The sequence below is a fragment of the Zootoca vivipara genome, chromosome 8 (assembly GCF_965207765.1).
Source record: "Zootoca vivipara chromosome 8, rZooViv2.hap1.1, whole genome shotgun sequence".
Classification (NCBI taxonomy): domain Eukaryota; kingdom Metazoa; phylum Chordata; class Lepidosauria; order Squamata; family Lacertidae; genus Zootoca; species Zootoca vivipara.
This window is the reverse complement of record NC_142591.1, coordinates 70,711,265-70,728,533: the sequence shown is the minus strand read 5'-3', so window position 1 is coordinate 70,728,533 and position 17,269 is coordinate 70,711,265. Positions and strand designations below refer to the sequence as shown.

General features: G+C 39.9%; 1 protein-coding gene across 3 annotated transcripts in view; it reads left to right on the top strand.

Annotated features, from left to right (window-relative positions):
- CSMD3 (CUB and Sushi multiple domains 3) overlaps positions 1-17,269 on the top strand; it is a 567,595-nt gene that overhangs the window by 333,194 nt on the left and 217,132 nt on the right. For all 3 annotated transcript variants that reach the window (XM_088675845.1, XM_088675844.1, XM_060277658.2), the window contains one exon: positions 3,803-3,915. In XM_088675845.1, the coding sequence (XP_088531971.1) occupies positions 3,803-3,915 (113 nt within the window). The remainder of the gene's footprint in view (positions 1-3,802; positions 3,916-17,269) is intronic.

Genomic DNA, 17,269 nt, shown 5'->3' with positions numbered 1-17,269 from the left:
GTCACCATCCAGGAAAAGGCCATGACCCCCCTCCTCCAGGGAGCTTCTCACACTTGATGTCTCTTCAGACAGACAATACACTTCCTACCAGAGTGATAAGCAAACAGCTGTTGTTGTTGTTTAGTCGTTTAGTCGTGTCCGACTCTTCGTGACCCCATGGACCATAGCACGCCAGGCACTCCTGTCTTGCACTGCCTCCCGCAGTTTGGTCAAACTCATGTTCGTAGTTTCGAGAACACTGTCCAACCATCTTGTCCTCTGTCGTCCCCTTCTCCTAGTGCCCTCAATCTTTCCCAACATCAGGGTCTTTTCCAAGGATTCTTCTCTTCTCATGAGGTGGCCAAAGTATTGGAGCCTCAGCTTCACGATCTGTCCTTCCAGGGAGCACTCAGGGCTGATTTCCTTAAGAATGGATAGGTTTGATCTTCTAGCAGTCCATGGGACTCTCAAGAGTCTCCTCCAGCACCATAATTCAAAAGCGTCAATTCTTCGACGATCAGCCTTCTTTATGGTCCAGCTCTCACTTCCATACATCGCTACTGGGAAAACCATAGCTTTAACTATACGGACCTTTGTCGGCAAAGTGATGTCTCTGCTTTTTAAGATGCTGTCTAGGTTTGTCATTGCTTTTCTCCCAAGAAGCAGGCGTCTTTTAATTTCGTGACTGCTGTCACCATCTGCAGTGATCAAGGAGCCCAAGAAAGTAAAATCTCTCACTGCCTCCATTTCTTCCCCTTCTATTTGCCAGGAGGTGATGGGACCAGTGGCCATGATCTTGGTTTTTTTGATGTTGAGCTTCAGACCATATTTTGCGCTCTCCTCTTTCACCCTCATTAAAAGGTTCTTTAATTCCTCCTCGCTTTCTGCCATCAAGGTTGTGTCATCTGCATATCTGAGGTTGTTGATATTTCTTCCGGCAATCTTAATTCCGGCTTGGGATTCATCTAGTCCAGCCTTTCGCATGATGAATTCTGCATATAAGTTAAATAAGCAGGGAGTAAGCAAACAGCTAAGTGGTGATAATTTCAGAAAACCTCTGTCTCCATTGATTGTTACTGCTTTCGTGACCCATTTGCTTTTAGTAATTAACAAAACACATGGAACAACCAGCTTTAAAGAAAGAACAACTTTCTTATCGAATGCTTCCAAAGTTGCCTCGCTTGCCAAGAATCATACAGCAAATGTTATGCCTCCCAAAGTGTCCTTTTCATAAATGTTTCCTATGATAGGGAAGTCAGAAAAGCACTCACCCAGGGGGATTACTACCGTACCTGCCATGTGGCATCTTGTGATGTACTTAAGCTGTTTTCAGTCTGGGAAACAGACTGTGCTATAGCACCAAGCTAAGGACCCTTTCTGTGCTAAGGAAGATTGTCTATAATAATTATGTATAATTGGTTATCGCAATTAGGTGCTATCAGCATGGTAATTTTGGTAATGCTGATATGTGCTAATAAGTATAGCTCAATGGTGGAACATCTGCTTTGCATGCAGAACATCCCACCCCAGTTCAGTCCTTGGAAGCAGGGCTGGCTCACCCACGAGGCAATCAATGTGACAGGATCCACTGGGACAGGAGATCCAGCCCCCAACGAATACACTGATGGAATCTACACACATATTAAAAACACTGTGAAAATGCTTTTTTTAAAAAAAAAAGTTTTGAGAAATACATTGAATTTTGCATAGCTCACTGTCGCCATCTAGTGCCACAGTTGTATATTGCACTTTACAACACATTTAAAAGGCTTTATTGGCAGCTGTGTAGCTGTGTCCACTGTCCGCTGCAACAGCTGTGGCACACTCCTTAGAAGCTGGACCAGATGCCTCCTCACAGCTCCCCCCCCCCGCTGCCTCTACAGGGGCCTCTGGCAAATAGGAGACATGGCTGGTATCCTCCCACTGTTGCTCCCAATGTAGATCTTTATTCCCCCCTTGTTCCTGATGTAGATCTTCACTCACTCCTTCTTCCCTGCAATGGGAGACTCCATTTTGTGGTTCACCTCAGGTGCCAACATGTCTTGGGCCAGTCCTGCCTGGAAGTTGGACCGAGAGAGATCCCTGGCTGACATCCTGGAGAGCCAATGTCAAAACTGAGCTGGATGGATCAATATTCTGACTCCATATGAAGCAGCTTCTCATGTTCCAAACATGTGCTCTGGTGCTAGAAGCACTGTATTAATCTCTCCGCAACATGCTGCACCTGTGAAAATTTTCCTGCACTGTCCGAATAGCGAATTCACTATAGATGCTCTAATTAAATGAAAACTCTCTGATCTACTATGAATATATAAGAGCAGGAAGCTTTTACTGTTTCTACCTGGGAATATGTATCAAGATTTTGAAAACAGAATATGTGAAATATATGAAAGATAATCTAAGATGATCAGGGAAGTGTATTGAGACAAATAATAATCTGCAACTCTGGAAGTCTTCAGCTGTGTTAATTCTGTTGTGCTCAAATTACTGAGAGCATAGATGAAGTCCATAGTACAGTCACAAAGCCCCCTCTCTTCTATAGATTGAATACCTTATGTTGTATTCCATTACTTTTGTTGTAAGTCACCTTCTGTGCTTTGAAGAAAGGTGGGGTATATATAATCCTTATATATATATAACTACTACTGCTACTACAACAACAATGATGATGATGATTACAATTTACACACAGCTTGATTGTAAAACAAACAAACAAAAAACCCTCAAAGGGGTTTACAAAATTATTCCCTTCATATATCTTTGCAAACCGTGCCCCTTTGATGAAACCTTTGGTGCAATTCTGTTTGGCTATTGTAAGATCCTGATGCCTGATTATGTGAATTCCTCACCTCCAATCTCTGGCCCATAAAACAGCCCCCACAGTCCAGGAGTTCAGTGGAGTGTTTTCATGGATAGTGGGGGCTGCAGAGAGGAGGGAAAGAGTATGGCTTCATGAGCTGCCTTCAGAAGTGGAGCTGGAATCAAAGGGCTTTGTGAGAACAAGCAAATATACTGGTTAGTAGGAATGGGCAGGGACAGAGCCCAGAGGAGCACACTTGGCATGGTGGTGGCAGTTCCACCTTCTACCCTTGAGTATGTTGACCACCTTCAGGATGATAGCCCTCATAAGGTTGTCACCATCCTTCAGTGTTCGGTCTCATAAGAACCTACTGGAACAGGCAATGCCTCATCTAGTCCAACATCCCATTTTCACAGTGGCCAACCAGGTTCCTGTGGAAGCCTGCAAGCAGGACATGAGTGCAGTTTCCAGCAATTTGTTTTGAGAAGCCTCTGATAGTGGAGGTAGAACGTAGCCATTGTGCCTAGCAGCATCAATAGCCCTGTCCTCCATGAATTCATCCAATCCTTTTTAAAGCCATCCAAGTTGGTGGCCATCACTACTGCCTTGGGAAAAGTACTTTCTTTTATCTGTGCTGAATCTTGCCACGTTCAGCTTCATTGGATGCCCACAAGTTGTAGCATTATGGGAATTTCTTAGGTAATATTATGATAATATGAGAAAAATCCAGACATTACAATTTTATCATTAAAATTAGCTTTTACTTTTCAAACGAAACAGCTTTCTTTTTAACCCTAAGTGTCAATTGCAAGAATTACATAAAAATTATTATCATGCTGTTACTTAGCTGTACAGAGCTGAAAGATTTTCAATTGGTAGCATCTCTCCTGATGACTTTTTAAAATGCTGTGATGTTCTAGTCCCTTAGCATGCTGTAATCAAGATCTCTTTCTTGCCTTTTTAATATCTCTTTATTTGAAGACAATTTCCAGCTAATGGGATTTTTATTTTGTTTATGATTAGGTTAACGGGAAGCTTCGTACCAGATTTAATTGTCAGCATGAACAATCAGATGTGGCTTCATCTTCAAACTGATGAAAGTGTGGGCTCAATTGGCTTCAAAGTTAACTACAAAGGTAACTATAAGCTATCAAAGATGTTCCTAAAAGGACCCGCGTGTAATCCTTGGCTTTCAGTCTACAAAAGGAATACTAAAGAAAAGATTTCTACAATCTGAGGTGAAACCAGAGTATACTAAAGAAAGAAAATTGGGGAAGTCCCATTTTGCTTGTGTGTGTGTGTGTGTGTGTGTGTGTGTGTGTGTGTGTGTGTGGAGTTGTACTTTATTATGTGTACATAATTTTCAAGGGCATCTTATTAAAAGTTGGTAGGAGTGGCTTCCTCTAATTTGACTATTCTGTCTGAAAAGCGTAGAAATGGGTCAGAATCTGAAAAGTTCTTGTCTGAAAAGGTTTTACTCTGGTGATCTCAAATGGCTGAAGTAATAATAATGCTGCTCCTTCCTAATGTGTAGTTGTGGCGATCAGCCTAAAGTTAGTCAGTTTATTAAGGGTTAACCCCAATAGAACTGTTAGAACCCAGGGGGGGAGGGCTCTGGCAGAGTATAAAAACCCCACCCCTGGAGTCAGTTAGTTAGTTGAAGGGAGTTGGTGTTGAGTTAGGAGTTGGTTGGTTATTTGCAGAGAGAGCTGGTTTAATATATTGAGGTGGAGAATAGGTGGTGATTTTAGTCAGACAGGATACAGAGTTGAGAGATTATTTACAAATATTTATTTAGTTGACTTTAGCGGTAATAGGCCGGTAATTTATAATTAGAGGTAATAGGCCAGTATAGGAACCATCTGAAATTTGGAACAACCAAAGATTTGTACTGCAACCATTAAGCTTATGAACACACAATAAAGCAACTTCATTTTATTTTACCTTATCCTGGTCTGTGGTGTTTTGAGGAGGTATTTATTTTGTTGTTGGCACATCACCAATAGACCGTAAAATGTCCGGGGGTGATGTGCAGGTCAGAGTGACCGTGACAGTAGTCATACTCTCTTTGGTTAGGGTTCCAACATCTGGATCAGGAGAAAACATTATTGCTACATCTTCAGTGTGACAGCCCTTTTGATATTTGAAGATGGCTATCATATCTCTTCTCAGTCTCCTCCTTTCCAGACCAAACATACCAAGCCCCTCAACTGTTCCACAGAAGACTTGGTTTCCAGCCCCTTGATCATCTTGGTCACCCTCCTCTGCACACATTACAGTTTACCAATATCCTTCTCAAATTGTGGTGCCAAGAACTGGGCACCTGACCACAATGTGGTCTGACCAAGGCAGAATAGAGTGGGACTATTACTTCTCTTGATCTGGACACTATACTTCTGTTGATGCAGCCTAGAATAACAAACCTTTTTTGCTGCTGCACCACACTGTTGACTTTTGTTAAGCTTGACCCTAGATGCTTTTCACTTGTAGTACTTGTAAAACCAGGTGTCTCTCATCTTATATTTGTGTTGCTGGTTATTCCTTTTAGTTAGTTTTGTCCCAGTTCTCCAATCTGTTCAGAGTTCATATAGTTTTCTTGACTGTAGTTATTCAACCCTTTGACCTTCTTTCTCTCTCCCCCCCCCCTGCCCAAAATTAAACAAAAGGCAAATTGACAGCTTTATCAAGATGTTCTTTATTGCCTTTTCTGGAAGACCCTGCCCTAACAATGCCAATTAATGTATTTTTGATCCGAAACTTCCAAGAAAGGTAGCTAACCACTTGAATGCTCAAAGGCAAAGATTGTTTGCAATAGCTGTCAATAGCTTTCAGCAGTTTAAGCAGAGCTAGCATTGATCCAGTCACTCAGTCATTCAGCTTACAATTGACTGTGTTAAAAATATAATATAAAGCTAACCAGTGCTTTTTTCTGGGGGGATGCAGGGGGATGCATACCCCTAAACATTTTGTGAATCTAAGTTTGGCCTCATTGAGGGGCCGTATTTCAATATGAGTAGGAAAATGAGATTACCTCTAAACATTTTTTTAGGAAAAAAAGCACTGAAGCTAACAAGAGCATAAATATAGAGCACTTAAGGTAAGTTGATGAATATACAAGCATATTCACAACATCATCAGAGATTCATTTTGCCAAATAATATCTGACTTACTATGGTTTGGCACCGTCACAATCCCTTTAGACCTATCCACTTATTTTTTGTGTAACAGTAAGAGATCATCTATTTTACAACTGTGGGCATGATTCGGATATTTTTTAATGGTCTCTGATTCACTGTTTAGGACACCTTTGGCACTCACTCTGTACTGTTTCATACTTGGGCTAATTGGATATTTTATTTCATTTTTATCAAAACTGAGCAGGTAATGTGATAGCTCAGCAAGCTATCAGGTGTCTGAGGCACCTGAAGGGTGATGGCCACTAACCCAACCTGGCCACCTTGAAGGGGATGTTACCCTATCCAATAATGACCCGCTGGCTAAGGAATGGAGCTGTCATGTTACGACTGGGAAGGTGATGAAAGGTGCAGATCAGCATGTTGCTGATTCAGTTCTGAGGGCTGGAAGGTTCTTCCCAATAGTCTCCACAAGTCAGAGGTTGTCCACATTTGGCCTTTGTATATTAGGTTATGCTTGTGGAAGTTACCGGTGCCTAGCTAATAAAGTTGTATTTTCAAGGTTTTAGCCATGTTTGTTAGGTCTATCAATTCCAGTTGGCTTGCTCATTGAATGAATAACATGCGATACAACCTTCATTTTTTTTTTCTTTCTTTATTGCGGGGTTAAACATGGTGTGAAAAGGAATGGCGTGTAAAGGACATGTGCAGAAATTCAGAGAGCATTTCTTTTGTGCTGTGAGATAAGTAAGTTCCAAAACAGGCCATGACATATATTGTTTTCTCCTAAAGAATGATCCATGAGCAGTGTGGTAAACATTATTTGAAATAAGACTATTGCTTCTCCATGGCATTTCTGTGAAGGCACTGAGAGAACAGTGGAAAGGGACTTCAGGGATTTCCTTGTAAACGGCTATGTGAATTATTGATCCTGTACAGTCTACCTGGTTATATTTCTCTCTCAGTTGCTAGAAGGTTATGGGTATAGAAATTTATCCTTTCTCAAAGTGTAAAAGCTATATGGATGACTGGTGACAAAATTTAAGTCAGGAACACAATTCTCAGAGCAGCCAGTCTTGAAAACAAGTTGGTGAATCAAGGGGACAATATTAAATACACTCCACTCCATCATTCCTTAAGAGAAGAAAGCTCTTTGTAGTTGTAAATAAGGGATTGCTAGAGATGGGCTTGAATGCTGCTTCAATCCCACTGCTCTACTAGGACTAGAATTTGGCAGGCCCTGGCCTCGTGATTCTCAGCTTTTAATTTCTCTCTGCAAAGACATAGATACCATTCATGATCCAAAAACTCTTCATGATAAATTAATGGAATTTTATTTAGTCTATACAGTGGTACCTCGGTTTAAGAACACAATTGGTTCCGGAAGTCTGTACTTAACCTGAAGCGTACTTAACCTGAAGCAAACTTTCCCATTGAAAGTAATGGAAAGTGGATTAATCTGTTCCAGACGGGTCCGCGGAGTACTCAACCTGAAGCGTCCCTAACCCAAGGTATGAGTGTAATTGGTTCCGGAAGTCCATACTTAACCTGAAGCGTACTTAACCTGAAGCGAACTTTCCCACTGAAAGTAATGGAAAGTGGATTGATCTGTTCCAGATAGGTCCGCGGAGTACTTAAACTGAAAATACTCAAACTCAGGTGTACTTAAACTGAGGTATGACTGTACAGTGTTTTGTTACACCTCTTTCAGGATTTAAAATCATTTGCATGTGCAATGCAGAGCAATGGACCAAAACCTATTCAAAGAATTCCAAGAGGAAATGAGACTTCTTAGTGCTGCAAGAGCATTGGCTGCATTGATACTCTGAACTGATGTGATGAAAATAGACTGAACCTGGTTAAATTTCAACTTTGTTAATTTTTCCTAGTTAACTTCTGGGTAGATTTTTTTGTCAACAATCCTGTCCCTGGGTGGGACAGAGCTGCTATGCTAGGTTCCGAGCAAATAGGTTAGTGTTGCTTAATGGGAGGGGGAGGAGTTAAGCATCGGGGACTTGGGTGCAGTGCATACACACCAGTGGAACAAATCCATCATTCTTGCCAATGGGTAAATTGGTCCTTCTGTAATACTGTTGAAGAGTATAGCAGTGCTATTTATTTTCACTGAACATTCAAATCTAATACAACATAAATACACCAGGTGGTAAGATCAGTGATTCCCTCTGCACTAGCTTCACATACTTCTCACAAACATTTTCCATTCCCAATTTTGGTTTCAGATGTTGGAATAATCTGGATTCAAATGCTTTTCATTTCACAGCACAGATGTAAAAGAGAAAGCCAGCCATAGAAAATGTTTTGGAATTGCTGATTAGCAGATGCTGCAGATACTGAAAATATCCAATTGCCTGACGATGCAATCAAGTTTAATCTGGGGATATCTTCCTAGTAGGGACGAGAGACTCAGTTCAGCAGCAGTTGCAAAGAATGCCTTGTGATGTTTAATGATTCACAAATTTTATTATTTAATTAATGTTCTAGAAAGTTGAATTGGAATAACATGCTCCTTTATTCATCCTACAGCTATTTAATGCAGTTAGAAAGCGATGTAGCAGGTACAATATTTTCAGTTTGAAAATAAATAACTTGCCATAAAACAAAGTGTGACATGCTCTGGGTATTCTCACTGAACAGTTCTGAATCTTAAATATAGCATCATAAGAAACATGAATAAGCAAGTTAGCACCTGCAAACTATTTAACATTACTTAATTGCTAATCATAGTCATTGCAGAATTCTCACTTATTTTTTGATAGCCAGAAGATTTAATGGGTACTCATGGAGGTATGACAGCTTTCTTACATATCAAGGGAAAGGAGAAATAAACATGATGAAATGATACTGCATGGTAATGAAAATGGTATTAAGAAGCTGAACTTAAATACAAGTAGGCTTAACAGGCTATTAAAACATCACAGAAACCTGCAAAACATATGATTTCTTGAGCCACTTTATTTGAGCTACTTCAAAATGAATTTCATTATTTCTTATAGAATTCAGAGTGTGTCATTGGTATCGATAATTGGTCTAATGATCCGTAATAACTCTGTTGCAAAATGATATGCCAAGTTCCTTACAACAAGCAACAGTATTAGCAATTATAGTGCTAAAATCGTTTAAGAAATATTATGCTAAAACATTTGCACTGACCATCTTCAGCTGAATTTGGAGAAGCATGTCCAACTATCTGTCCTCTTGATCCTTGCCCATCTTGGCTTCTTAGAGCTAGCCCAAGAGGACTGACTCAGGGGGTCAGAGGGTGATGAATGCTTCCTTAGAAGGGGGGTACTATCTGCCTTGAAGAATGCCATGGTGCATCCTCTCTTCCTCTCCATGGACCCAGAAGTGTTAAGCAGCTGCCCCCTTGTGTGGGGGTTGCATTCTGGGTCATTGCACATGATGGTGCCGCATGTATAAGCTCCTTCCCTCCCTCCATCCCATTCCTATTATTATTATTATTATTATTATTATTATTATCCCATTCCACCCTGTTCTGCCCCCACCCTGCCCCCATTTCACCAACACCCATTCTTTCCCCTTTTCCAGCTACCTATGGGTCACCACAATCCGTGTATGTCTGGTCACGCAACAATTGGACATACATAAATCAGTTGTGACCTGTAATGAATTGTTTATTCTAAAAATGCCAAGCACATTTTTAACATTTCAGATTAGATTATCGGTTGTCATCTGCTGAAGGCAGATAGTGTCATTGAGAATTCGTTGTAGCTGTGTATGAGACAGTGCTTTCTGAGCAACTACAAGAGCTTAGTTCCATTTCAGGAAATACAAAGTGGTTTCACGAACGCAAAAGGACATCACAACAGTTGTACTGGAGTCATTAACCTGATTACAAAATAATTTAGATGGAGAATACATTCTGAAAGCTGTCAATTAAATGTAGAACCCTGATGTATGAACATAATTTTTTCTTAGCTGGGAACAATGAGGGGTTATTTCGTTGTGGAAAAGTACTCTGCATATATTTGATAGTTTTGCAATGCCTTGTTATAGATTACACACATTAAATGTTACTTTCTATTTTATAAATATAAGGAATCTCAAACAGATAAATTATTTCATAATAGAGAATATTTCTCTAGCAGTGGGTTTCAAGGCTTTTTTGTAGTTAGTCTATTATTCTTATCATCATTATCATAAATGCAAATGATGCTTAACAGAGTTTGAAAGGCAGTTGTAAAGAGCTTTGCATACAAATAACTACATTTAACTACAAATAGCTACACATAAAACCCATATTTTTCATGAGGAAGAGAACGGTGTCAAGAGAGTATGAGAAATATTGCTTCAGATCCCTCAAAATATTTTTTTTTACTCTGCACATACAGAGAATTACACCATATACAAGCAACACATTATAATAGGAAAAAGGAAAAAAAAGAGAAACTATTTTAAAAGGCACCCCTCCTTAAGAGCTGATCTGTTGCATATTCAGAGGAATCCCAAGTCTTTGTTCTTTTCTATAAGCAGGGAAATGCTTTGTAGATATGGAGAACTATTAAATGTTGACTTTGTAGAAAAGATAGGAAGCCCTTGCACATGGGCAGTTATGTGGGTAGATTGTTTTTTAATGCTGTAGTTTTTACTCAGTGTATCCTTGAGAGCCTTGGCTTGGCGAGAATGCGTTGTTGAAATCTGATCATGCTTCATGGTAACCTGGGTTAAAGAGAGAAAGGCACGTGTGAGCATATCTAGAAAGTAGCCTACAGTAGAAAGGCAAATGTTTTAGAAAGGCAAAATTTATATCCATTTTTGTGTATGCCTCCTCCTCAGTAGCATGTGGCCTTTGTAGGTTTGCACAGAAGGGAATGTGACCCTCATGCGGAAAATAATCCCCCCCATCCCTGTTCATGCTGGGAAACATTTTAAGTGGTGCTTTTCATATGAACTTGGATGTGTCTAGTATTTGCACCCTTGTTCTAGGACCAATTGTCAGGGACCGTGCTGAGGAGGGCTGCACTGAAGAAGAATGGTGGGAGCCACCCCCTCCCCCTGATCCTGAATCTTCCCAGGAGCAGAAGGACAGTATAGATTCGGAATAGTGGTTTGCATAGTTCAGGAGGCAGAAGCTGGGAAATACTGGATGGGGAACAGCTAGGAGAAGAAACACTGGATGAGAGAGGGTTTACAGATTCACAGTCTTTGGACAACATCCCTCCACTGCCCTCCCCAAGGTCAAGAAGAACTCAGAAAGTCTCAGAACAGAAAGTGAAGAGGGTACAAACTCAGATTACAAGATGTAGGAGTGGCGTAGATTAATAGGGACAAGGGGGGGGTGAGCCTTAATTGGGAGCACCGCCATTCTAGGTAGACACTTTCTTTTGTCCCTCACTGTGTTTATTAAAGAAATTAACTGGTAAGAATTTCCTTTAATTTGATCTACTTATTTATGGCCACGGGGGAGGAAGTTGATTCCCCGAAGCCTGACACCAGGTAAAAGTGAAACGAGCGAAATATGGAAAATTAGTCAAGGCTTAATTATGAGCTACAACATATATTACATTTCAATGGATAAACCTACATATTTATAGCCGCCCAGAGTGGCTGGGGAAACCCAGCCAGATGGGCAGGGTAGAAGTAATAATAATAAATAAAATAATAATTAATAATCATGTATTATTATTATTATTATTATTATTATTATTATTATTATTATTATTATACAACCATATCAATTGTGTCTGGCCTGGTGACAAACGCATTGGTGTACTCTGGAGGAGTTTCACTCATTTTTTAAAAATGGAACTATATTACAACTGAAATCCTCTTGATATAAATGGGAACGTAAGTGTAACTCAATTCTCCATGTAGGATTTGTTTTTGAATAAGATGAACCCTGTGAATATAAAAGGAGAGAGTAAAGAAAAGTTTTAAAGTGAACAAGACGACAATTTGGGGTGGCACATTATGTTTCTTTCGCATCACAAATAACTTTCTCACATTCCCCTTAAAGGCAACCCGATGTCTTTGCTGTCCTCCCCCAGGCTTTCAGAACAAAGCCACAATAAGGAGAGCAATAAGTAATAAATAACATTTGGTATGCCAGTATGGTGCATTGCTGCCTACCAGAAGTAATGTGTTCATAATCCAGCACAGAGAAGACTTTAACCCTTGGGCATCATTTCTTTTCTCAAACTGCAACATGTTTATAAAATGAAATAGTCACAAAGCTGTGAGGCAGCTTTTGTATAACTTAGTGCAAAGCGAATCGCTTGATAAGGCATAACATATGTGTACTACACTGTACAAGGTGCCAAGTCAATTAAGTCACTAATTGACTGTTTTCAAAGGAGGCAGATGGTGGAGGAAATTTTTATTCATCTGGAACTTTCTTAGGAATCACACCTATAGGGTGATATATCCACTCAAGAATTTAGGATATGTTTTAAGTGCCCTTTTCACTTTTGAGTCCATTTTTCTTCACTTCTGGTTCCTTCGCACAGATGTGGGGTGAAATTTAAAGTTAATATCTTTCCCTATGAAGTTTTTCAGTTCATCAGTTCATCTTATCAATGAATCCATGGTTTCTACTACATTAAACTGCATGAAGTGATGTGCAGAAACTCTGATCTATAGATCTTAATCTGTTCTTTTCAGCAGCAGAAATACTGTATGCATACTGTTATGGAATACCTGAAGGAACGTAGGTTCATATGAACAGTTGCTTTATCACTGGGATTTCTGAATATATGAATGCTCACCACAAACTATCAAAGCAACATCATCATCATTATTATCTTTATCTGAGTTCTCTAGATTGTACAGAACATAAAAGTGAATACAGCTAAACTCAGAAATATGAAACGTATAAGTATTAATTTTACACAAAGGGTGACTGTGAAGGTGGGAGGACTTAAAAGAAGGTGCTCTGCGGAAGAACTGAGAACTCAGGCAGGTTCCTATGTGAGAATGTGGTCTTTCAGATAGTCTGCGCCATACAGGGCTTTATGTCATAACTATGGAAAAAATCTGCATCAGTATTTATACATATTTATGTGTTCATTTATCTTAAGACACATTCATGAACACATTTTTGGAAGTGGTTTCTATGTTATTTTCACTGCTATGTCCATTTAGGTTTCTGTAATATATTTATTTTTTGGGGGGGTACACATTTTTTTTATTGGATGACACTGCCACAAAATTCAGAGAAGTGTGCATTTTGAAGATTATCTGTGTTTCACATATCTGTGCAGGAAGTGCAAATGATGTGGATTCACATGCAAACTGAACATATTTCTTCCTTATTTCTAGCAGTACTTGAGAAAAATTTGTGAACTAGCTCCCAGCTTTGAAACCAGCAATGCTGGAATTTATTCATTTACCTTTTGGTATAACTTCCCCTCACTGTATGCGATCTATAAATTCAACATGATTTTCAGCATAAACCATAGCTGCCAAGTTTTTGCTTTTCTCGCGAGGAAGCCTATTCAGCATAAGGGAAAATCCCTGTAAAAAAGGGATAACTTGGCAGCTATGGCATAAACCGATGCATTTTCACTGATTCCAGCGATAGTTTCTGCCTAGTAAGAGTCCTTAGAATCTTTACTGCAGGCATGAAGTGCATACAGCAAATAAATTCCAATGAGTGTCTTTGGTCCCTTTATGTAGATTAAAACTCAGAGTAGGTGGTTTCCTTGACATGGTGATTACAGTTATTGTTGGGTGTCAAAACAGTAATAGCCATTTAAAATAGGCTGGTGGGTAGAAATGTTGTTGGACATGCATTTGTTGAAGGGGAGGGGATAACCAATGAGTGTCCCATCCTACCCTTGTTCCTGTGTTGCGCACATGGACCTTCCCTTGCTCTGGTCTCTGGTATACAGGCCAACCATGATTGGTCATGTCAGCATGTCCATCAAGTGTCCAGTTTGCAGCATTGGTAGGTAGAGTAGTGCCAGTCAAACTATCACTTGAAGCAGTGGCATGGCTTTCAAACAAGCAAATAAACCTTGGCTACTTTGCATAGGAAGGTACCCCGCCACACAAAAATATTAGAATTTGTTCACCTGCCTGAAATTCACCACCCACTTCCCCTGCTTCATCTAAGGATGAACAGTCTTGCAAAAATGGAGACCATGGTCAGCCCAGCTCTGATATCGTAATTTAGTTTTTGGTTGTATAAGAACATAAATCGAATAAACTAGATTCTTGGGCCTTGGTTAAATGACTCCTGATAAACAGCCTGACTTTCCCCCCCTTGTCTGTGTTAAATACTTTCCCCTCGCCACTGAAAGACAGCAAACATTTCTTGTAACAAAAGCTGCCCCCTTTGCAAATTGTGTCTGGTAGCTGTCTAAATAACTCCCAAGATTTTTTTCCTTCAAGGGCTATTTTGTTTACTTTCTTGTTTGCTCTGCCAGCTAAAGTCCTTTTATTTTATTCCTTTTCTTCCATATGTTCCTCTGGGTTTCTGTAAAGCCAGTTTGTCTTGAGTCTTTTAGAAACAGTCCTTTCTCTTTGTAGACTTTAATAGCGTTGATGCTCAGGTGCCCTTAGCCATAGCGAGATCAAGTGGCTGTCTCCGTGTTAGGGTTGTAAACAGTATTCCTTAGCTGTGGAATCTCTTGAGGATGTTCCATCAAAATGATATAGTCACAAGTGGATTTCATTCCTTTTCTTGTGGAGAAATGTCTAGGTGATTATGCTATCTTTCACAGAAATAGACTCAATTGAGAATCATGAGGAAATATCTATCAAATAGTTAACACTGGAACAGAAAACAGAAGGCAGCACACTGGTATAGCTTCATAGGTAGAAACATCATACAGACCTCCTGCCTCACACTTTAATATGGTAAGGTAGAAAACTAAGTTAAGTTACTATACATAAGTATATAAGACCAGTTCCGTTGGCCTATTTTAATGCTTGTTGTTGTTAGGGGAACTTTGGCAAAACTGCCATATAGGTTGTTAGAGAAAGTGAGCCAACAAAATTGTGAAGTCAAGGCTATGGTGTCAGGCATGGCCAAACTTGCCCCTCCAGATGTTTTGGGACTACAATTCCCATCAACATTGACCACTGGTCCTGTTAGCTAGGGATGATGGGAGTTGTACTCCCAAAACAGCTGGAGGCCCAAGTTTGGCCATGCCTGGTGTATATGGTTCATTACCTGATCCATGTAACTCCTGGAATCGATATCTTTCCTTCTCTGTGTCCAATGACAGCACATAAGAAGAAAACAGAAGATAAGTAAGTTACAGAAGGTCATGTGTTAGTGTGGTGGGTTGTAGGCATTATTTCTTAGCTTGGGCAGATGGAGCTGCATCCACTCCCCAAAGAAAGTCTGGAACCAAAGGCCCCCCCCTCTCAATCTCTATGCCCCCACCTTCCCAATCAATCATGACAAACAGATTGCCCAGTTTCTCTGGAGTCAATCTTCACACTCTGCTGGCAAATGAGCTGCAAGCTTGCACATGCATACAATCAATCAATCAATCAATCAGCAATCACTTCATGATGTGTGTTGCCAGGTCCTACCCAGTCTTGGGGGGGCAGGGTTTCCTTTCTTCATAGAGAGAGGTTTTAGCAATTCACATTGAAAACAGCCTGTTAAGCCTGCCAAAACCAACCACCATTTATTCGTCCAACTTTCCTTGCGATTAGCAACAGTTGACCAATCAGAAGTCCATAGGGTGAAGACTAGGACCAAAATTTATCTAATTTTGTATTGTGTAGTCTGATTGCATGTAACTACTTCTCCTCATCTTACAGAGATGTACCAATAATAAGTAACCTGCTGGGCTGCAAACACAGATGAATCTACAATTCATATCTTTATTTCAGTTATTGTACATACTCCTTTATTTAAATCTCACTCTCTTCACCCTGTGGAACAAATGGAAGTATAGGATTTTGAAAACCGCACTTTATTATTGGTCTATCAACAAATATTTACCCATGTAAGCAGTCTTCCATACCTATGGATATACATCATCCAACCTATGTCATGATACTCAACCAACTCAATAAAGTGACTGGATGTGCAAATGATGGTGCATGTTTTGGCTACTAATTGATATAGGTGGCTGCCTTCAACAGCTGTTGAATCACACACAGAGGTTTATTTTAAAATATCATTTTATAAAAACTGTAATTTACAGGTATTTATTTATAATTCTGGTGATGGGAAATACGCAGAAGTTCCCCATATTCCCCACACCCCTTTTCCTTTGCAGCTAGCTTTTTATTGCTGTTGTAACCAGTGCCAAATGATGTTCACAGTCTGACCTGTTTTCTTTAGACAGAAGGAACTAGATGGACAAGTTGCTTCTTGAGGGATTGAATCTAGTGATATTATGTCAAAATGCATTAGTATAGCAAATGACCATCCTGTTTCCCTGAAGCTTAAGTGTGTCACCTACACACTATGCTTGACTTCTGAGATTAATACAAGTAGTTGAAGGGCAAAAAATAATAATCCATTTTTCCATGCTACTTAATTCCGAAATATTTTGATAAAACTTGCCCTGTTATATGCCTTTTACAGGGTTCTGTTTTTTCTGAGAACATTTATTAGTGTCACTGTATCCATCGATCCCAGTATTTTCTATTTCGGAATGCATCAGAACCAAGGTTAAGCTATCTATACCATACAACTAAGTTTTGTTTCATGTTATTCCAGTTGTGCAAATGCTGCTTACCGATGTAGGAGTAAGTTGTCTCCAAGACAAACAAGAGGTTTAGTAGAATGGCAGTGTTACAAATAATTACAGTGTTATTTCTTGTGCTTTATAACCGGCAGAAGAATACTAGTAATACCAGTCTATTTGGTGGTTTTAAAAATATTTTTGTTAAGGACTTCAGTAGGACATATCTGAGTAGGCATGGTTAGGATTCTACCGTTAGTCATCTGCATACCAGCTTATAGATCAGTATCTGCATTTTCAAGACTTTTTTTAAAAAAGCCAAATGTGTAGTTTTTACTCCTGCTTTTATATAGTGCTGTTGATTTTTTTTTAAAAAAAATGTTTTCTATTTATCTCTTTTTCATAAAGGTGTGTTTTTCAAATTACTTTAGCCATAAAATAAAGTTGTGGTCCTTTGCTGCTACTTATACCCAGGAGGAGCCTTGACTCAGTGGTTGGGCATCAGCTCTGCATGTTGAAGGTCCCTGGTTCATTCCTCAGCATCTCTAGGTAGGGTTCAGAGAGCCTCCTGCCTGAAATTCTGGATACTTGCTGCCAATCAGTGTAGACAGTGCTGAACTAGATGGGAGTATGGCAGAGCGTATGTCCATGCTGCCCAGGGTGGGCGTGCTCCTGAGGGGGCCAGGGCATGGAGGGGGCCCTCCCAGGCACGGGATAGCTGCTCG